Genomic DNA, 24483 nt, shown 5'->3' with positions numbered 1-24483 from the left:
TGTACCCATAGCCTTAATAGCTTAAGGGTGTCTAGTCGGATAAACTTTGATATATGGGGACACTGGAACAGGGGCAGTTTTAATTGTGGAACAGGTTAAAAATTTGAAACGGTCACACCACGAAAACCGCACATTTATTTTGTCCGACAGAACAGACTTAAGCTCTCCGAACAGAGATTAAACTCTCATGCAAAAATCAGACTGCTATTTATCACCTGTCATTTGACATATTCTACATGTACAGGACTTATATTATCATGTTTCACTCATTAAAACGCCCATTTGGTGATAAATAGCAGTCTGATTTTTGCATGAGAGTTTAATCTATGTTCGAAGAGTGTAAGTCTGTTCTGTCGGACAAAATACAGGTGCCGTTTTCGTGGTCTGACCGTTCCAAATTTTTAACCTGTTTCACAATTAAAACTTCCCCTGTTCCAGTGTTCCCATATATCAAAGTTTGTCCGACTAGACACCCTTAAGCTATTAACAAATTTTTATCTTGCTATTAATCAACTTTTTTTTCATACGCGGGATCCAGACCTATTAGCAACTGCTATCCGGCAGAACGTCAGTTGCTAATAAATATGTATACAGATTAATAGTGCAAAGTAATGACGTCGTCATGGCGACAACTCTAACTGCCGCTTGCAGTCGTTGTCGGAAACCTACCTTAAGAGAAATCACAGGTCTTATAGAAAATGTGAAAGAAATAGATCTAGCCATCAACATAGATAAAACTGAAGCCCTAATACAAACAAGGAAACAACGAAACTTGCAAAATTTGACAATAGAGGACGCAAATATTGAAGTTCTAAAACAGCTCACATACCTGGCAGTACAGATAACTAAGGACGGCAGCGAGGAGGAGAAAATACGGCGAACGATAATGCTTGCTAACAAACATACTTAAAAACCTTATACTAATACGTATTCTTGAGAGAATGATATTGGGACCTATTTGCGACAATGCTATTTGGAGAATAAGATTCAACCACCATGACCAGTTATATCAATATTACAAAGGACCCAATAGCAAGTTATGCAAAAATATAATAATTGCCCTGGACAGATCACCTTATAAGACTGTAAAAGAGCACTTATAAATCACGAGTGTAAAATAATGTAAAAGAACACTTATAGTGGAGAATCTATCCTAGAGCAATATTGAGGGTGGTAACTAGACAAGAACAGCCGAGGAAAGGGGTGCTATGAAAGGCCAGTACCCGACTTGGTCTGTAACACCACCTGAGAGAATCATGCTGTTCTGTGGTTGAGTTTTCCAGTTAGGAGCATAAATCTTCTCAGTATTATCGTACGGAAATAAAACGAGATGAGTGGTTTTATTAATATATTTATTCTTAAGAAATGCTAAATATTGATTTCTACATCAAATACTGTCTACGTTACAATGATCTGTTATTTTCCTTTCATTTTGTGGAAATAACTGTTGGCAAAAAGTAATTTTTTCCAGTAGTTCATTGTAATATTTCTCTTTTATATGGGTTCTACTCATGCAAACGTTTTAACTTTTTTCCATCTGTGTCATTGCTCTTAGATTTTTTATTTATTGGTAATTTCGATGTCTTGGCAGAAGTCTCAGTTTTACTCTTATCTTTAGAGGAGTCAGGTTTTATAATTTTTTTAGTGTTATTTATTTCAGCTTTATTTTTAATTTCTGGTGAATGAGATATTTGTTCGGGATATATTTCAACTGTCTTTTTATCGGGATATTTCTCCTTTTTATTCTTATTTCGATCAGTTTTTAACGGTTTTTCAGAAGTTGTTTTAATTTCGTTCACTTTGCGCAACATAACCTCTGGTGTTGTTTTTCTTTCGCCACTATCAGTAGACAGTTCGTAGTCTCTTTGAACGTTATTGTTTAACAACTTCGCAGATTCATCGTCTGATTTTTCAGTATCACTAGCATCATGTAAGACTCGTTTCTTTTTGAAAAATCTTTTAAAACTAAATTTACTGCTCGTTTTTGTCTTGTTTGTTTCTTCGGTTTCGGTTGCAGTGTAGTCGGATTCTTCTACATACTGGACACGACGTTCCTAAAACATGCTAATTTAAAATGTATACGTATTAAGACGTGGCCATCTACCATTACTTCCTCTACACAAATAAATTTGCGTAAAAAAGCATAAAATATAACTATTAATTTTTTTCTACATAATATTTTAAAAGTGTCATATCTTGTTCACATCAAGTTTGGAGCCGATCTACCAATGGATTAGTATATGTAGTTTTGTCTCCTGGCCAAATCTGAAAACGGGTATTCGATATCTCGAACTATCTTCTAGATTAAAGTCGAAAATCGAATTTTAGACTGAAGACTATGATATTGCAGTTAGTAGTTCAGAGAAATAAGGAAAAAGATAGCCTGTTGGTGACACAACCCCCTCCAGGCCGAAACCAAATTTTTTGAGTAGTGTGGACATCTATAATAATCACCTATATGTTTCCTGCAGCCGATGTTGATGATATACATAGTTATAAACAATTGAAGATCAAAAAACGCTAAATTTTCGCTTTTTTCGTTTATTGCCAAATGGCTAAGCATTTTAAACAAATTTGGAAGTAAGAAACTCATAAACCATATAAAAAACTTCAATATGGCTCCCGCTGAATATGTCTATCCTTATTGGTTGCTTAGAAAATTGCAAAATATTTCATAAATTTTGAGTTTTTATAAATATTCATAACTTATGTAAAAATAATCTTCTTATTAAACGGAATGCTGGGACTTCTGGTGCTTAAATTATACTCTAAATTTCATAACAATTGGTCAAATAGTTTAAAAGTTATTTAATTTGTTTATCCCAAATTCATTTTTTTTGTAACACTATAAGTCCGAAAATGATGAAGTTACAGTAATACTTTGGATAGTTTATGAAAGAAGAAGATTTATACTAATAACTTAATTAAAAAAGAGTGACAAAAAATAATTCGAAGTATCGCAAAATTATTTTGCAAGAATATGTCCATTTTTTGCTTATAAACAATTAGAATAACTTTTTAACCATTACCTGTAGAAAAATTATTTTTTCACATTTAAAAAGAATGAATTTTTATACAAATTTAAAAAAAAGAAAAAATAGTCATAGGACAATTAGGGACGAAGTTGCCGCCCCCCCATTTTTTAATTCACAGCAGCTTTCTTTATAACAATTACGAAATCAAATCAGTCACATTGGAAAGAACATACTTCAGAGTTTTAATGTACCAAATATAAAAAATATATACTTTCAAACAAATCATCCACAAAGCTTCAAAATGTGACCCTTAAAATCGGCCGGCCTCGAAACTTGGGAGATCGATGAGAAGGGGGAAGGAAATGTTAGCTGTATCTCTTGTTCTCGCCTATGAATTTCGACGTTTCTTTTTTAATTTGTATGTACTTTTTGCATACAGTACGAGTATGCATTATTTAAATAAATTAATTGTTATATACACCATCAAATTTGTTTAAACCATTTTTTTTCAATTTTTTTTAATAATATTTGAAGTAATTTTAATCACAAAACATACATATTTATGAATAATATAATAATACATAGTTTTTTATTAAACTTAGTAATAATTTAAAGTATGAAAAAACAAATTATCCCATTCGATTGTTTCTAAAAATAGTATTGGTCTATGGAAATCAGAAAATCTCAAATAAACTAGGTTTTATTTTTTTAGTAAACATGCTATTAGATGAATGAAAAACTGAAGTTAGAGAACCACCAAAAAAGAGATAAACGTAATTGATTGGGGTTGGAAATTAAGCTAAGAACCGTTAGTGCCGATCCGATCAACAGATCTTCTTTATATCAGATATTTTATTAAAATAAACTATCTGCTCTTGCAAAACTGGTTGCACCGAGTACTTGTTAGTACAGAGATATAAATAGTTTATGGACTTCGATTATCAAAACCTCAATCTTTCTCTATTATCTATTTTGGAGTTTCTTTTTTTAACCTTTATGTACTCTTTGCGTACGTTACGGATATGTTTTTTGTTAATAAAGTAGTTATTTAAATAACTATGTAAATTGTGTAAACAATTTTTGGAAATTCTTTTACGATATTTTTAGGATGACTTTGTTGGCAACTATAGGAGTGGATCATATGCACTTGACGTTACAAAAACTTATAATAAATGGATAACTGATAATTGTTACGTTTTTCATAAAAATACAAGTATTCCTAGATAAACCTCCTTTAATTTTATTTTAATAGTCTTGCTATCATACCAAAATGTATGAAATATCTTAATTTTTGTTGTTTTGCAATTTTAAAATTATAACTTTCAATGTTTTAAGATACAATTATTACAATATTGTAGAAAATTTCTAAAAATAATTTTGTTCTTTTTATCCTCTCTCTAATTTTGTTACATTTCATTTTTCGTTTATCTAGTAGCATGTTTATCAAGAAATAAATCCTAGTTTATTTGAGATTTTTTATTTTCAATTTAATATTATAAGCCAATTTTAGATTTAGGAATAATTGAATATAATTAGTAATATAATAATTACAGGGTGTAACAAAAATACAGGTCATAAATTTAATCGCATATTCTGGGACCAAAAATAGTTCGATTGAACCTAACTTACCTTAGTATAAATATGCACATAAAAAAAGTTACAGCCCTTTGAATTTACAAAATGAAAATCGATTTTGTCCAATATATAGAAGAGATTTTTTATTGAAAATAGACATGTGGTATTTTTATGGCAGGAGCATCTTACTAAAAAATTATAGTAAAATTTTGACACCCCATAAAAATTTTATGGGGGTTTTGTTCCTTTAACCCCCCCCCCCCCAAACTTTTGTGTTCGTTCCAATTAAATTATTAATGTGGTACTATTAGTTAAACACAATGTTTTTAAAACTTTTTTGCCTCTTAGCACTTTTTCGAAAAGTCAGTTTTTTTTGAGATATTTTAAATATTCGTCAAATCCACCACATATTTGTATAATATGGTCAAGTACGATTATGAAGACTTGGTAATCGTATGAAAATTTATTATTTATAATTTACATTTTTAGGCATATTTTGAACCATATTAAAAGAAGCCACATCTTGATAAAAGGTGCCTTATCGAAAAAATACTAAGAGACAAAAAAGTTTTAGAAACGTTGTGTTTAACTAATGGTACCGCAGTAATAGTTCAATTGGAACGTACACAAACATTTGGGGGGTGTAAAGGAACAAACTCCCATAAAATTTTTATGTAAACATATTAAAAAAGAAGCCGCAACTCGATAGAAACTGCCTTATCGAAAAAATACTAAGAGGCAAAAAAGTTTTAAAAACAGTGAGTTTAACTAATGGTACCACAATAATAATTTAATTGGGTTGTACAAAAATGTTTGGGGGGTTTAAGGGAACAAAACCCCATAAAATTTTTATGGGATGCAAAAATTTCACTATAATTTTTCTTTAAGATGTCCTGTCATAAGAATGATACATGTCCATTTTCAATAAAAAATCTCTAATAGTTTTCGATATATTGGAAAAAATCTATTTTCATTTTGTAACTTCAAAGGGCTATAACTTTTTTTATGTGCACATTTGTATTAAGGTAAGTTAGGACCAATCGATCTATTTTTGGTCACAGAATATGTGATTTAATTTATGACCTGTATTTTTGTTACGCCCTGTATAACTACTATGTACGTTTTACAATAAAAGTTACATCAAATATTATTAAAAAAATTGAAAAAAAATTGTTTTAACAAATTTGATGGTGTATATAACAATTCGTTTATTTAAATAACGCATATTCGTAATGTACGTAACAAGTACATATACAAATTAAAAAAAGAAACAGCGAAATAAATAATCGAGAACCAGAGATACAGTTAACAGCTCCTTCCCCCTCTCATCGCTATCCAAGTTTCAACGCCGGCCGATTTTAAGGGCCACATTTTTAAGCTTTGTGGACGATTTCCTTGAAAGGAAATCTTTTGTATACTTGGTACGTCAAAACTTTGAAGTATGTTCTTTCAAATTCGGCTAATTTTATTTCTTAATTGTTATAAACAAAGCTGCCGTGAATTAAAAAAAGAAGGGGGCTAACTTTGTCCCTAATTGTCGTAGGACAATTGTTTTTCTTTTTTAATGTGTATAAAAATTTAGTCTTTCTAAATATGGAAAAATAATTTTTCTACGGGTAACGGTTAAAAAGTTATTCTAATTGTTTATAAGCAAAAAATCGACATGTTTTTGCAAAATAATTTTACACTATTTATAATTATTTTTTGTCATTTTTTTAAAATTAAGTTAATAGCATAAATCTTCTTCTTTCATAAACTGTCCGAAGTATTACTGTATCCTCATCGTTTTCTGACTTATAGTGTTGCAAAAAAAATTAATTTGGTATAAACAAATTGAATAACTTTTAAACTATTTGACCAATTGCTTTGAAATTTAGAATATAATTTAAGCACCGGAAGTCTCAGCATTCCGTGTAATAAGAAAGTTCTAACTTAATTTTTGCATAAGTTATGAACATTTATAAAATCTCAAAATGTATGACTTATTTTGCAATTTTCTAAGCAACAAATAAGGATAGACATATGCAGCGAACGCCATATTGAAGTTTTTTATATGATTTATCAGTTTCTTACTCTAAAATTTGTTTAAAATGCTTCACTTTTTAGTAATAGACGAAAAAAGCGAAAATTTAGCGTTTTTTGATCTTCATTTGTTTATAGCTATGTATATCATCAAAATCGTCTGCAGGAAACATATAGGTTATTAATATAGATGTCCATACTACTCAAAAAATTTGGTTTTGGCCTGGAGGGGGATGTGTCACGAGAAAAATCTTATTTCTCTGGACTATTAGATATCTCGAATCAAATTCGATATAACTGATCTCAAAGTTTCAATTTAAAAAAATAGAATTTTCGTCTTTTTTAAATAATAAAAAGTGTAGTATCATTAATTTTTAATATCTATTGAAACAATGAAAAACTATAAATATGAGTGTATAATTTTATATTCAGCTTTGAAGTTGGTAGTTTTGATTGTATTAAAAACTGTTTTTTGAAAAATAAAATTATATGTTAAAAACCCTTTTCAAAAACTCAAAAAATTGGGGGAAATACAGAGGTAATTTTTTATCAAGCGTATACAGATGGAACATAAAGTTATTAAAAAATATTAAACTTTCGATCGGGTGAGGCCTGTGAGAACCGTTAGCGGTATATTGTAAGTTCCGTGTATCTTTTTTTTTTTCAAAACTTGCAGTTTCAAAGAAACAGTTTCAACTTTATCAATAAAAAATTACCAAGGTTATGTTGTACTTTCATATGGGTGAAGCCTCGCCTGTCCGCTGGAGGGTACTTAAAATTTTACACTTAATGTCCTATTCAATATAGAAATATAGGTTTCAATCGATATGGTGCCACGTTCACATGTCAAATGTACGTTTTAATGTAGATTGAGTTATTTTATAAAAAGAAAGTATACTAACCATAATCTCTAAAAGAGTTTTTCCTCCCGAGTATCCACAATCACCTCTTCCAAAAATCCAACCAGGCGCTAATCCTCCCGGACTACCTAATAATATAGCATTTCGTGATGACGTGTATAGGATTCTTGATATCATAAAAATAATTACCTAAAAATATTTTCAATAGATACCTATATTACTCTGTTAATATACAGCACTAACAAAAACAATGACAAACACACAAGATAATAGAAAAGTAATACTAAACGACACCACAATAGAAGCGGTTAATGATTATACATATATATTTGGGACAGATGATAAAGATAAATAAGGAAAACCAAACAGCGGAGGTAAAAAGAAGGGTCAGATTAGCCTGGGCAGGATTTGGAAAATTAAAATGGGTCCTAAAGAATAAAAAAATACAACAATACTTAAAAACAAGAGTGTTTGACCAGTGCATACTCCCAATTCTCACATACGCATGCCAAACATGGACCTTGACCAAGGCAAACATGGATAAAATAATGAAGACACAAAGAGCCATGGAGAGAGCAATGTTAGGAGTAAAATTGACAGACAAAGAGCAAAACAACTGGGTAAGAAATAAAACAAAAGTCAAAGACGCAGGACAACATATAGCGAGGCTAAAATGGAGCTTCGCAGGTCATAACGCTAGACAACCGGACAATAGGTGGAATACCACGATACAACAATGGAGACCATGGACAGGAAAGAGAGCAAGAGGACGACCCCAGCTGAGATGGGGAGACGACATTAAAAAGATAGGAGGAACGCACTGAAAACAGAAATCACTAAACAGAAGCGAATGGAGGAAACTGGGGGAAGCCTATGTTCAAAATTGGACGAATTAAAGGGCAAAAGAAGAAGATACAGCACTAAATAGATTGAAAGCATAAGGTTACATCATCATCCAGCCCTTTGCGTCCACTGCTGGACATAGGCCTCCCTCATTGTCCATTGTGCTCTATTTTGAGCACTTTGCATCCAATTTCTCGACATTTTCTTGAGATCGTCAGTCCAACGAGTTGTGGGTCTTCCTCTACTTCTTTTGTCTAATCTAGGCCTCCACTCAAGTAATCTCTTCGTCCACCTCCCTGATTCGGGAGACGTGTCCGGCCCAGTTCCAAGGTTACATGGAGACACCCAAATAGAGTAATGAAAATCAAATAGATCACATTTTAGCTACAAAGGAAATCATGAATAAGCAATCTATACAAGATCATACGGAGGGCTAACGTTGACACATACCATTATCTCGTTATGGCAACATTACGAAATCTAAATTTAAGCAGAGGGTTCAAGGAGAGGCAGAAGATAGGATGGAACATTGACAAACTGTGCACTTATGATATTATCCGGAATAAATATGAAAAGACAATAACCAAAAAAATGCAAGCACCAAAAGAAAGGAGAGCAGAAATAAAGGGGCATTGGAGCCCAGCTTAAACAAATTATAACAGATACGGCCGATGAAGCTCCGGGCGATAGAAGCAACTATGAAAACAGCAAAGCATGGTTTTGTCAAGTATGAAAAAGAGCCAGAATGAAATGGATAAGCACAGGGTCCGAAAGAGACAGGTCGGATCAGCAGACAATCAAAAATCAGAATGTATAAGACATGATCAAACCAGTTATCACGTATGCAATCGAAACCAGGACGCTGACAAAAAAGAGGAAGAAGATCTAAGAATAGTAAAGAGAAAAATAATGAGATCAATATTGAGACCAAAAAGAACAAGCCACGGAGAAACAAAAATGAAAACCAATAAAGAAATTCAACAAGAAATGGTAGGTGAGAACATAGCAAGATACATAGCAAGGCGGCTAGAATGGGCAGGCCACCTAATGAGAAGAGCACCTACGGAAATGATAAAAAGAATCACGAACTGGACACCCCTGGGACCAAGAAAAAGAGGAAGACCCAGGATAAGATGGTGGAACCTGATAGAGGAAAACATAAAACTAATGAAAATAAAAGACTGGAAGACAAGATGCACAAAACAGAAAAGATTAGAAATACATAACCAACGTTGCAAAGACACATAGATATATAAGAAATAAACCAAACAGGAATAGTCCACCTGGAAAAAAGTATTATTATATGCCCCGGCATTGCCACAATCCACTAGGATTGAACGGATGTGATGATGATGAACAGAGAAAAATTTCGCCAATATTTCTAAAACTATGCGGTTTAGCATGAACAACCCTCTATACAAAATTGTTCTACATTAAATTTGAAATAAAAAAGGCCCTATGCATAATCTTTCTAAAATGAATGGTTCGAAAGTTACAGAGGTAGTATAGTAGAACCGGTCCAAAAAAGGCCTAACCCAAACATCCAAAGTAAAAGTTTTCCTCCATCACCAAAATGTTCTATATGGTCCACATATTGTTCAGTAAAAAGTTACACCATTTTGAGCGTCCGGTTTGGGAAGGAAATGGGAGAGAAGCCGGTAAATTAGTAGTTTTTTTTAAGTCTTTCGTCAATATTTCTAAAACAATGCATTAGCGTAAACAATATTATATACCAAAATGTTCTACATGAAATTTAAAACAAAAAATGTTCTATACATAATTGTTATAAAATCAACGGTTCCAGAGTTACAGAGGGTGAAAAGTCGAGGTTTTCGATACTTTTTATATTTTTTGGGCAATATTTATGATATAACTATACCAAAAACCCAGACATCCAAAGTGAAAGTTATCCTCCAACACCAAATTGTTCTATATAGTCCACATAACGTTCACAAAAAAGGCACACCATTTTGAGCGTCGAGTTTGGGGGGGGGGAGAGGGGGAGAAATCGGTAAATATAAAAAGTATCTAAAACTTCCACTTTTCACCCTCCGTAACTCTGGAACCGTTGATTTTATAACAATTATGTATAGAACCTTTTTTGTTTTAAATTTTATGTAGAACATTTTTCTATAGAACATTCCTTAGGCTAAAGCATAGTTTTAGAAATATTGACGAAAAACTTAAAAAAAAACTACTAATTTACCGACTTCTCCCCCATCTCCCCCCCAAACCGGACGCTCAAAATGGTGTAACTTTTTACTGAACAATATGTGGACCATATAGAACAATTTGGTGTTGAAGGAAAACTTTTACTTTGGATGTCTGGGTTAGGCCTTTTTTTGGACCAATTATACTATACTACCTCCGTAACTTTGGAACCGTTCATTTTAGAAGGGTTATGCATAGGGCCTTTTTTATTTCAAATTTAATGTAGAACAATTTTGTGTAGAAGGTTGTTCATGCTAAACCGCTTAGTTTTAGAAATATGGACGAAAAACGTAAAAAACTAGGAATTTGCAGATTTCTCCCCCCTCTCCCCCCCCCAAACCCGACGCTCAAAATGGTGTGACTTTTTTCTGAACATTATGTGGACCATATAGAAAAATTTGGTGTTGGAGGATAACTTTCACTTTGGATGTCTGGGTTTGGGTCTAACTATACCATACTACAAGGCCATATGATAATCGACGGTAACGAACTAACTGAAAAATGGAAAGGGCATCTCAGGGACTTTCTAAAGCGGACATGCCCGTCAAAAATCCCTCTTTTGAAGAAAGCCAAAAGGCCTTAAATAAGCTGAAAAATCACAAAGCACGGACCAGATACCAGCAGAATTTCTGAAATATGGGGGAGACGCACTACATCGCCAAATCCACCAGTTCAGTTAATAACGCATATATGGTTAGAAGAAAGGATACCAGCAAATGGAAGGAAAACATCATAGTGCCCATCCACAAAAAAGGGGACAAAACAAAAAGCGCGAATTATGCTTCACCCCTAAACGCGGCATAAAAAATCCTCTCAAACATCATTCTTAGTAGACTAACCCTTTATGCTGAAAATGTCTTAGGAGAATATCAAGCCGGTTTTAGGGCAAACAGATCAACTATTCACGCTGAGATAGCTTCTAGAAATGGGATGGGAGTATAATAGACCCCATTCACAAATCTCTTCATAGACTTTCGACAGGCATATGATAGCGTAGAAAGAAGCCAAGTATGTAATGCCATGGTTGAGTTCTCAATACCATAGAAACTCATTCGGATGACTAAAGTCTCTATGGAGGGTGGAATGTCTAAAGTATGTGTAAATAATAAACTGTCTGGTAGCTTTGAAATCAACAGTGGACTCAAACAGGGTGATGCGTTATCTCTACTACTTTTTAACCTTGTATTAGAGAAAGCCATAAGGTCGGCCGAGAAACATAGAAACAGAATCGCTGTCGGTTCAAGGTCCCAATCTATTTCTAGCATATGCAGATGACATTGATTTCGTCGGAGACTCCATCCTATCCATAAAAGGCATTATCAACAAAGTGGAAGGAGCAACAAGTGAAGTAGGACTGAAGATTAGACAAAGTATATGTGTCGAAAGACGAAATATATGTGTGTAAATATAACGACAGGAAGAGACAGGATAGGACAAAATGTGACGGTCAACACCTTCAATTTCGAAAGAGTACAACGTTTTCAGTATCTGGGGGTCGTAATCACAGCTGACAACGATGTTACTGAAGAAATAAATCTAATCGATAAATCGCTGTCTATTCGCACTGGATAAACTTATAAAATCAAAAAATCTTACAAGAAGTTCAACGATCAAAATCTATAAATCTTTCGTCAGACCTGTACTAACATATGGGTGCAAAACGTGGACCATGACCAAAGCAAACGAAGAAAAGCTCGGATGTTTTGAACAAAAAATACTTAGAAAAATTTTCGGACCTCACCACAACATCACCATAAACCAGTATAGGATCAGAACCAATATCGAATTAAAAGAAGTCTACAATGACGCCGATATTGTCCAAGAAATTAAATCACAGCGACTAAGATAGGCAGGCCACGTGCACAGACTTTAACGAGATACTTGTATGGGAGGAGATTCCTACAGGCAAAAGACAGCAATGAACATTCCATTTGACCCTAGGTTGATGGAAGACCGAACAAATTTGAAAAACGTTGTACAGTCAGCCAAGACCTACCCAGGGTTGTAGCTCTACGTGATGATGATATTTAATTCACTGACATTGGAAGGGAAATTTAAGATCACTTACGTACCGGAACAACGAACAAAAACGGATGAAACATAACAGCAACATATAAAATGACAGTAAATGTGAATTATGTGTGTAAATTGAAAAGCTTATTCAGCAATTGTATGTAGTTAAAAATATCTTTGAACTTACGTGAACAACGCATGAAAGTGATACAAACGTCACAAATAAATTTATAGTCCACGTAATGGGTTTTCTTATTAAATTTAAGCATCCTTTAGTGTTTATAGATTCCATGACAATAGAAGGCTCATCAACCCATATATGGGCATATTCTGTTTGTTGGATAGGGTCGTGAAGACATTGTAATGGAAAATCAACTTTACAACAACTCCAAGGTACTACCGGAAATGTAAGTATTTCCCCATTTGTTCGAATCCTAGAAATGGATGTTTATTAAACAGGAAATAAATAGAATAGAATAGAAATATGCTTTATTGTCATGAAAAATTGTACAATTTTATCGACAAAGCTTATAAAAAGTCAAGAAAACAAAACAATAACAATCCAATTTACTAAAATTACATAAATCGTCAATATATTTACAATAATAACAATAATAATGAAGTTAAACAGAAGTAATCAATTGCAAAATTTAAGTAAATTGCAAATGCATAGTCTACATAGTAATTAATAAGTTTAAAAGTTAAGCTGCTGCATATGACACCCAAATATAGAGAAAAAAAATGATAATAAAAATACTACTTGTGCAAAGGGTACTGTAATTTCTTAGTTATTGATTAAGAAAATCTTCTACTGAATAATATGGTCTTTCAGATAGGTAGGCTTTTGTCAGTTTACGGAATTTGGGGAAAGATGCTGCAGATTTAAGTTGTAGAGGGAGATGGTTGTAAAGTTTTTTTGCGGAATATAATATAGATTTCTTTACTAACTCAGAGGACGGGGTCGGCATATAAACGTCAAACGTAGAATTTCTCGTGAAGTAGTCATGATTAGGTCTTGGTGGAAAGACATGTAGATGTTTACGAATTAAGCAAACAGTTTCTAAAATATACAAAGATGGAAGGGTTAAAATTCTGTGATCTTTGAAGTAACTTCTGCAATGTGTTGTTCTTCTGAGGCCAAACAGGTATCTAATTGCTCTTTTTTGTAATTTGAAAATAACATCGAATTGGGCAGCTGTATCAGAACCCCAAAAAGGAAGACCATAACGAAGATGTGACTCGAACAAAGAAAAATATGTTATTTTGGAAGATGCTAAATTGAGTTCATTCGAAACAGATCTTATAGCATAGCAAGCTGAGGATAGTTTCTTCCTTAACAAATCGATATGGTGCGACCATTTAAGGTTGCTGTCTAAAAAAAATACCAAGAAATTTCACAGAATCAACGGTACTGATCTGGCTGTTATTAAGAGGTAAGGGTTGAAGGACTCCTTTATAAGACATTGCTACTGTTTTATCTACGTTAAACGAGAGTAAATTAGAGTCAGACCAGGTTTTTATTGTAAGTAGATCAGAAGTTATAGTAGCATGAAGAGTTGCAATATTTGAGTTGCTCCAAGTGATACTGGTATTATCAGCAAAAAGAAAGATTTTTCCATCGATTTTTAAACTAGTGATGTCATTAATAAAGACAAGGAAAAGTAGAGGACCCAATACTGAACCTTGAGGTACCCCACATACAATGTTTTTGAGACTAGAGTCTGTATCATTTGCTCTAACCAGTTGTTTCCTATCATCCAAGTAAGATTGGAACCAATCTAAAGAAATACCTCGAATTCCGTAGAAATTTAGTTTTCTTATCAAAATGTTATGATTTACATAATCAAAAGCTTTGGCGTAGTCACAAAAAACGGTGGCAGTGTGAAGATTATTGTTCAGTGCTTCATAAACCTCATGTAGTACAGAAAAGATGGCATCAGTGGTGTATTTATTATTTAAAAAGCCGAACTGATTTTGTGATAAAATGTTGTTTTCAACTAGAAAGGACATAAGTCGGGCTTTTATGAGTCTCTCAATAATTTTGGAGAGTACCGGTAGTAGTGCAATAGGTCTATAATTGCAGGTATTAGATATTTCACCACCCTTATGAAGAGGAATAATTATGGCTGTCTTCAGGCACTCTGGAAATTTACCTTTCTCAAAGGAATCATTAATTAGTGAGATGAGGACTTCTAACACATTTTCTGGGAGATTAGAAAAAATTTTTATCGATAGACCATCAGTACTACAGGAGGATTTGCTTTTGATTGTTTGGATCAGTTCAGATTTATCGACTGGTTTTATAAAGAATGAATTCGAGACCTTTCTTGAATTAGGGAGATAAGCAATGGGATCTTGTTGTGGCAAAATAGTTGATGTAATATTTTTACTCACATTAACAAAGTATTCATTTAGATTTTCAGGGTCTGGAAGGGAAATTGTTTTAGCAGTGTGGGTTTTATTTCGAAGATCGTTTATTATGGACCAAGTTTCTCTTGCAACACTATTTGAGCTTCCCAAACGGTTATGGTAGTAGTCTTTTTTAGCTGATTTTATAAGTTTAAGATAGGTTGCCCTGTACTTGGTGATATATTCAGTGATAGAAACGTTGGTAGTAAATTTCCTGATATAGAGAAGAGAACGCATATTCTTGGAAGATATTCGGATACCTTTAGTAGTCCAGGGTTTGCGATGTTTTGGCTTAATTGCAATTAAAGGAAATGCTTTATTGAAGATACAGACAAGCTTATCCAAAAAAGCACTGAAATTATTATTAACGTCCATAGCAGGAAAGCGCCACTCAGAGGTTAAGCATAAATTTTGGAAATTACGAAAGTTCCGGGTGGAAAAAATCCTGCCTAAACGTCGGGTTTTCGAGGAGGGTTTGCTCAAGATATTAAACTTCGTATAAACTGCTTCATGACCAGATAGTCCAGCATTAATAATTGTAGAGTGGACGTCAAGGGGTGAAAAATCTGAGACAGTATAATCAATTATGGTAGATGAAGTTTTTGTAATCCTTGTAGGAGAATCAACGTGCATTGTTAGATCATACGATTCAAATATGTTGACCAAGGATATTTGTGTAGCACTAGCAGCAGCATAATCAATGTTAAAGTCCCCGCATAAAATTTTTCTACTTTTATGGGGCAGGTCATCTAACAAATTTAGCAGGTTCTGAAAAAATAGTTCCACGGAAGAGTTAGGTGATCTATAAATGCAACTAATATAAAGATTAAGATTCTTATTGTAAATTAACGAAAACTCAAAGAAGGCTTCACTTAGCAGAAAGTCATATTTTGTTACCGAAGAAAAATCATTGCTCGTAGATAGAATTAGGGTGCCTCCGTAAGCTGAGCTTGGACGATCATACCTAGCAATTGTGGTGTATTTTTCTACAAAAAAAGGCTCGTTGACTTCAAGCCAATGCTCTGTAACCGCAACTACCGGGGGAAATCCTAATTCCTCTAGGAACAAAAATAATTCATCAGTTTTGTATCTTATAGAACGAATATTACCTAATCAGAACCATGCTAAAGTTGTTATCACTAAAACAATTTGAGGATTCTAGTCCCTCAGAACACGTCGTGATGTTTAAAAATTTCGTTTTGGAGAGGCAGCGGAATAGTAATTTCGGTGACATTCCCTTGATTTTTGCAGGTGAATAATTCTTTCAGAAGTGAGAAAGGATCTGTAAGCATCAAGATCAGCTTCCACCTCATCTGGACCAATCCCATAGGCATTGTTAAATTCCAGCAGAATTCGTCGTAGATCTTCAGTCTTAGTGGGAAGTCCCTCGGAAGCCAAAAAGAGTTTAACGCTTGTATTGGTAAATCCATCGTAAAACACTGAAGCTGGTTGGTCGTGGAGATAAGCAAGATGAAGTTTAATGGCTTTTAAGATATCCGGTTCCCTTAATCTGGCTAGAAGATATCGACTATTCGAGTTATTGGTTAATCTAACTTTTGGTGGGGTCAAAGGATCCAGATTTATCGAAGGTTCTAAAGTATCCTTCTTAATGAAGTTTACAGGCGAATGGAACGGATTCTTAGATTTACAAACTTCGATGGCCTGCTTGTCTGTACGTATGTTTGTGTTTTCTACTTCATCTTTGTTCTTGCGAGAATTGGTAATTGGATTTTCCAAAGTGACAGGACTTCTGAGATTCTTCGGATTCTTATGTGACTCAGATGAAAGCGTTGGTTCAGAATTGGAAGATTCTATAGACCATTTGATGTTAACACCAGGTGGCCAAATTTCCTTATTAAATAATAGGTTAATAGCTGTTCTAGATTTTATACCTATTTTGAACGAAGAGCCAGATGCTGTGTCGGCATCTTTAAGGAGTGTGTAACATCTAATATATTCCTTAATGCCTAGCCTCTCTTTGATATAGTGCACAACTTGTATAGGGGTGTACGTTGGGGTCAAGTTACTAATAACTACAAAGTGACATTTATCTTCTGTAATTTTTGGCTTTTGCTCTGGACTTGGTTCGAGATGTCGGGGCTGTTCAGTTTGGGTACCTGCGGTGGCATAAGATGTATTTTTCTTCAATATCTCTTTTTTAGTTGGTATATTAGATAGATTTTCACCGAAATTTCACCGATATTTGAAGAGAGCCTTTCTAATCCCAACTTAATCTCAGTTGAATTTGTGTCTTGGATTTCAACCTTGATAGTCTCATCTGAAGAAGAGCCGAAAAAAACTGACGATATGTTAAAAATGTCGTGTTCCATCTGCCTTACAGATTTTAAAATCTTTTCAGGATTCAGCAGGTTGTTTAGTTTGTGGATCTCGTCAATTTTTTTCGTAAGATAGTCCAGTTTGCCGTCATTTTTAGTTAATAGGTCATAAGTCTCGATGAAAACAGGCAAATTGTCATTTAGTTTTTTAGTAACTTGAATTAAGGCCTCAAAGTTCTCTAAAGGTATTTGATTTTTAGATAAATTTGTAATTTTGTCATTTAAATAATTTAAACTTGGAGAGTCACATACGGTACAAAAGAATCTAAGATGAGAAGACTTTTGGTCCAATAGGGCTTTAGTGATGGTCTTGTTTAATTTTGTACATTTCATACAGAAGTTTCTTTGGCAATCTCCATTACATCTTAACTGGTTGTATTTATCCGAGTCAGAATATTGTGTAAGACAATGTTCACAAGTATACGTCATTTTCAAGGTTAGATGTGCAAAAATTAACTAGGTCGATGTGATGATGGTAATAAAAATTGAAACACTTACAGCTAGTATTTACAACACATAAATCAAAACAAATAACAAAACTTGTAAACACAAGAAAACAAATCAAAACATACATCCGTATACTTCCACTGCTGGAGAACGAATGATATCACTTCTACATATTTAAATAATAAAAACTCACTGTTTGATCATTTTCGATGTAACATCTACGTGATATTTCGTCAGCCATTTGGTATTGTGCCAATCGTCAAAAGATATCATTCCACAACATTCGTTATTATATTGCAGTTTGTCCATATTTTCTTTCCAAGCTACATCTTGCAAATATTGACCCATACCTGTTGCTATAGACTGTTTTATAGATCTGTATAGATATTTGTTCAGTTTTCTTGCAAAATGAGCGGTTATGAGAAGTTGGATAATTGTACCCGTTCCCAAACAAGTCCAAGACAGAAAAATACTGCTGGTGCTTTTTCTACAACATAACAATAAAGGAAAATGAGTACAAGATTGATCTACAGTGCATTTATTTATTTGTTTAAGGTTATATTACAGTTGATTTACTTGTTGATTGCGAATCTGTTTTATTCGTAGCACTAAAAAGAACGAAAATCTATTGATTCTAGATACTGTTAACGTAACAATTCTCGTTGGTGCGTGAAAGTATGGGCTGAAATAATAGGCGACAAAATAATTTGTCCCTTTTTCATTGAGGAAAACCTAAATGATCCAGCGCATATAGATTTATTGGAAAACAGGATTATACCTGAGTTTTCTCGGTTATTTCCAAATCCAAGTAAATATTTTAAATTACAATTTATGTAGAAATTTCCTTATTAAACGCTTTTCTTTAGTTCAATCGTTTGGGTCAAATCTTTAGACGTTAATTTGACTGCCTTTTCTTCCATGCAAATGAATGAAAATTTGCAGACATCTGCATTCGCGAGAACAATACACGAATAGTCAATAATTTTTTTTTTATGTTTATTAATTGTTTAAATAAACAAAAACGATTTTAATGGAAAATCCTTAAATTCTCTTGTTTTTTACAATGTAGAAACTTGGAACTTTTACAGATTGTAGCTAATTATATGAACTATACATAATTTCACTTTTTACGTTAATTGTTTACGCTTTGCTGGATAAATAAACAATAAAGTTTCTAATTCTTTGCCGATTCCGACTACTTTTCGTGATTGGAGATCGTCCTAAGCGGAGACGATTTTGAACGCTCATATCTTTGTTTATATAAACATCGGCGCATATTCGTGTCAAATTTCAATACGATACGAAACAAAACTTCAACCAAAACTCGAATTAAAAAATTTGGGTTTTCCACGTAGTCTTGTATAGTAACATAAAAAACCACCGGTAGAGACGTTTCGTGCTACGATTAACATTAGAATTCGTTTTGGCGTATTTATTCAAAGTTTGTTACGAACGCTTAATGGATGGAGTGGAAATTAACAGGGTCTACACCGTGCAATAGTAAAGCATTAGAATAGATGGAAAGACTGCGAAAACTGTAATAGGTGTAATAATGATTTTGATTTAAGAAATGTATGAAGAAATTACAGAAAATGTACAATGCATGTATCAAATATTGAAATAAATGCAAAAAATGTGTCTATCATATACATCCTTTTTTTACACATGACGATATACAGTGATAAGCGCGTTAGTAACCGGCAAAATACCGCAAAAGATGGAAAACATAATACGTTGCGAAACAAAAAGAGATGAAACTAGTGGAGGTGGAAATTATCGTTATAAACGTATAAATTAACATTATATTACATAGTTTCCCACCTTTAGACGTATCAGAGGAGTATGACAACTGTCACTGTGACACTAGATCAGAATTTTATAAAATACTCCTGTCACAGACGTCTAAAGGTGGGAAACTATGTAAGGTAATGTTTTTTTTTATTAAATGGCATAGACATTAAGTCTATTCTAGACTATAACATAAAATGATATAAGAAAAAGGTGTACTAAGTTTTGTCACAATGTAAAACAGGAAACAAAATCTGTTAACAGAAAATGTTATACAAATTAGAACAGGTCCTATTTGATAACAATTTTTAGTACACAGGCATGCGCAGTTATATTATTTTCGTTATACTGTCACATTGGTTCTTTTAAGAATTGTTGCAATGGAAGCAGCTGATAATAATAGAGTTTTCTTATCCATCATATAACATATCTTTGTAATATAAAATATCAAAAAGATAAAACTAACTAGGTTAAATGTTGAGGAAAATGAGGTTAAAATATTCTTAAAAGAAAATTGAGGTTAACAGTACATGTACCATCACAAAAATATAAAAAAGTACTTTTTTAGCATATAATGTGCAGAATCACATAACATATTCTAATAGGAAAAAGTGACAATGTAATACACAAAACTTCTTGTATTAATATTGTACACAATCATTTCATGTAAGTTTTTGTTATACCATTTTCTGTTAACAAAAAAAGTATAGTCTAAAACAGACTTTAGTCATTCAGCCAATTGCAATAAAGAATATACAATCCTGTCCCTAATACCAAATTAAACAGAAACAATATAGTAATACAATAAATAATACAATGCATTAATAATACAATAAAAACAATAATGGATCTCTGATAAAGTGATATAACATTTATGATAAAAAAGGATGCAAATCTGAACTTAAATTTATAAAAAATATCATGCCCGCCTACAAAAATCTTTAGGACCGTGCGTGTATCTGACAAGAAATCTATAATGATAATGCATATTTGTTGTGAGCCTGTAGCCAGCAGAGACTGGATATTGAATGGTGCATGCATATCAAGTTAAATTAAATTTTTATAGAGAGAATTTGAATGCTGTTGAAACTTAGTACATTCAAAAAAGATATGATCAAGGTCACCCTGTTTTCCGCAATGTTTGCAATTATCGTCTTCAATTACATTTATTTTATATAAATGACTTGGATAGCAAGCATGTCCAAAACGTAGTCGATTTATAGTTGTTATATATTTACGTGGAGCTTTAAAACTCTTAAACCAGGTACTTTGTGGAATCACTGGTTGTAAAGTGGTGTATCTTGCGGGGTTTGTTAAGCAGTAAAGATTCCATTGATCTTTTCATATCGATAGTTGGTTTCTTTTAAAAATAGTAATAACATCTGATACACATAAAGAATATGAATAATGTAATGTTAATTATTTATAAATTTATAACGATAATTTCCACCTCCGCTAGTTTCATCTCTTTTTGTTTCGCAATGTATTATGTTTTCCATCTTTTGCTTTATTTTGCCGGTTATTAGCGCGCTCATTACTGTACTTTAATGTTTGAAAAGTGTAAGTAAAACATAAAAAAATATGAAAACAAAAATTTTTAAGAAATGCTTTTCTTTAGTTACGAGTGACTAAAATTAAAAATATTATAAAAAAATCAACTAAAAAGCAAAAAATAAAAAAAATTCAAACTCGAAGGATTATTCGAAAAAAAACTGTTAGATAGATTAAATAAACAAAAATCTTACACATTCGTTAAAAAATTGAAAAAATCTAACACATTCGTTAAAGAAAAGCCTGGGGATCGTCTTCATCGAATAAACGGTTTGAGGATAGATGCTTTTTTACTTTTCGCGCCCCACGCTTTTCTTTAACGAATGTGTTAGATCTTTTCAATTTTTTAACGAATGTGTGAGATTTTTGTATATTTAATCTGTCTAACAATTTTTTTCGAATAATCCTTCGAGTTTTATTTTTCTTTTTTTTTTTTATTTTTTTCTTTTTAGTTGATTTTTTTATAATATTTTTAATTTTAGTCACTCGTAACTAAAGAAAAGCGTTTCTTAAATTTTTTTTTTTCATATTTTATTTATTTGTAACTTTCAGACAATAACAATATCCCAAACGACAATATTTGGCTGCAACAAGATGATGCTCATCTCACTATGCGCGTTTGGTGAGGGAACTCTGGTGCTTCCCAGAAGATGTATTGGTAGTCGTAGACTTATCGAATGGTTCCTGCGATTACACGACATGAATCCTTTTGACTATTTCCTGTGGGGTCACTTAAAACATCGTATAAAACAAATCTGCAAATATTCAGAAATTAAAAAATAATATTACCATAGAAAAAGAAGAATTTAACAGTCAGTGTTGTTTTGAGTTTATTCATCTAAATGTATTAACTTCAGCGAAGATAATGTAAATCTAGCAATAACTCCGAAATTATAGCATTTAGGTATATAGGTAGGTAATATTACATGAAAAATAATAAATATTTCTTAAGGACTTGAAAAGGTAAAAAATATAGGTACAGGCTGATCTACTTGAAATAAGAAAGGTCATTAGATTTCCAGGAAAGGGAAGATCTAACAACAATGTAAATACCTACCAGTATAATATCGGTCGCATTACAACACCTTTTATACACAAAAATCTATCAAAACCGTGCAAGCAGTTTGGTTTTTTGTAAAGGTTGTAAGTGCTGCATTATTTTCTCCTTCAGATTTAAGTACTAAACATGTACAAAAAATTGGCCCAAAAGTGTTTCCTCAAAATCAATGTTTTTAGCATCAAAAAAGTGGATATTTCCTGTGAAATTTGACGTATCTATAAATTATCAATTGTATTTTACTGATTTTTTTTTCAATGAACCAATAACCAATTAATAGCTTTTAATTAAAGAAATATATGTGCTTTATTACCATTTCATTGATTCTTTTGGTGCTGGTAAAGATTTCATATTACTTCCAACGATTTTTAAGACTACAGGTTCTTTGCTATGTTGGGGACAATCAGTTATTTTGTAGATAGGTACTTAAATTTTTATATACATACCTACTTGCATTTTTTAAACATCTCTGACTAATATGTATTCCCTGCACCCAGTGAACAATGACATTAGTTCCACACAAACCTGTTACTATAAATACAAAATTAATTTCTGTTTGTTCTTGCTTCAACATCGGTGCTATTGAAATGATTATGTACAGTGATGAACCGGTCATACCGCACCCAATAATAATTTGAAATATAATTAAGATTATAAAAATTATTGATAAGTTCTGACGCTGTTTTTGGGATAGTATAAACATTCCCACAGTCATTATGCATATATAATTATTTGTAAAAGTTTTCTAAATGTATTTTTGACATATTGTCAAAAAAACTTAAAGATAGTTCTACAAAACTGTTTCATAAGAAATTATTGGCACATGGTGACATCATTTTTGAAGCTATTACAAGAATTTATTGAATAAATATTTGAGACATTCAAAAGTTTTTAATAAAACCATACATTACAAAACACAGCTTTTATAGGTGTTATAGATTAAATTCTAAGTCAAAATTTGGCCAATATTGCAAAAAATTAATTACTATATTTACTATACCTCGAGTTTAAACTAGGAGTCATTTAAATTTACCGCGCCGTAATGCTTATTTGTAATTGGTCCAGCCGCAGGCAAATTTACTTCACTAAATTATGAAACTTTGACACTATTCGCGGTGTGCAAGTACTTGGAAAGGGAAATGAGAAACGACCGTGCGCGAGTCGCGGAGAAATATTGCAACTATCTTAAATAATTCATATTGTCAATTGAAATTGTCAAATTGACGTATTTTTCATACCTTCTGTCATTGACGCAGAAAAATTATATATTGCTCCACAATATTGATATGATATGCAATTATTATATAAAGGTAAATTTAATTAATTGTATTTTGCTTGCAGTACTGCATTTTAATAACTGATTTTATTTACTACATACAATTGTTTACGTTTGCTAAACATAACCTGCATCTTATTTTTTCTTCTTATTATTTTTTGGACTATGGTCTTGACAATTATCCAGCAACCAGGACTAATATAATTGGCCAATATAATTAAAAGTGCGAATAAAAGTACAGAGCGTAGAAATAGAGGTCGCTTTGCCGAACTTGCACGGTCCCAATTGGCAATGTATTAGTATTTAAAATTCATAGGTTAATTAAGTTATATCGCCGATATTTTGTGTTTATTCCGTAACACAAGATGCCGAGAAGATCGGAGTCGGCAACTGGAAAATGCAAGCAAGGGACAGAACAGAATAGCGTAGAAAGATTGAGAAGGTCGAGGCCCTCTATGGGCTGTAGCACCAAGATGATGATGATTATTCCTTAAATTTTTAGATTTTTAGTCTGCATTTATACAGGGTAGGCTCAGGGCCACGCCGTCCACGTGTGCAATGTGTGCGGCGCACACAATTAAGGGGCGCCACTAGAGTTGTCACAAAAATTTTACGCCGGTCAAAACAACACTTACTCATTTACCGACCTAGCCACCCTGTATAACTCAACTTCAAAGACAGGCACATTACCGTATTGATTTATACAATTTGCATAAACAAAAAAATCCTGTACAGACATGCAGCCATCAAGAAATATTGGCAGACATTTATGATACTTTATGTGATATAACACATTCGGATTTTGATCTTGATTCAAAATATCAAGCTAGATGTTTATAAGATAAAATATCAACATTTACATTCATATGCTCAGCCCGCATACGATATGGTATGAAGTTCTGATGAAAGTTAGCTTCGTTAGCAAAATTTTACAGTCAAAAACATTGAATATGCAGCCTGCGTTAAATGCTTCACAAGAGTTAAAACAATTCTTGCTCGGGTTTCGGACAGATAGCAAATTTAAGTTTGTTATTACCGCAGCAAATGAAACTGCAGACAAGAAGGATGTGGAGCTCCGTTTTCAACAAGCCACAACTACTGCGTCGGAATAAAAGCAGAC

General features: G+C 32.8%; 1 protein-coding gene across 1 annotated transcript; it reads right to left on the bottom strand.

Moving 5' to 3' along the window:
* Positions 1 to 1335: 1335 nt before the first annotated feature.
* Positions 1336 to 22866, bottom strand: LOC114337177 (RDS/peripherin-like protein xRDS35). The gene is made up of 5 exons (XM_050642800.1): positions 22534 to 22866; positions 17885 to 18178; positions 12687 to 12933; positions 7475 to 7621; positions 1336 to 2054 (listed from the first exon to the last, which is right to left on the bottom strand). The coding sequence occupies exons 1-5, from the start codon at positions 22800 to 22802 to the stop codon at positions 1506 to 1508; spliced, it is 1506 nt and encodes a 501-aa protein (XP_050498757.1). The 5' UTR covers positions 22803 to 22866; the 3' UTR covers positions 1336 to 1505.
* Positions 22867 to 24483: the final 1617 nt, after the last annotated feature.

Source organism: Diabrotica virgifera, chromosome 2, assembly GCF_917563875.1.
Source record: "Diabrotica virgifera virgifera chromosome 2, PGI_DIABVI_V3a".
NCBI lineage: Eukaryota > Metazoa > Arthropoda > Insecta > Coleoptera > Chrysomelidae > Diabrotica > Diabrotica virgifera.
The sequence above is the reverse complement of the archived record's forward strand: the minus strand, read 5'-3'. Positions and strand labels throughout refer to the sequence as shown.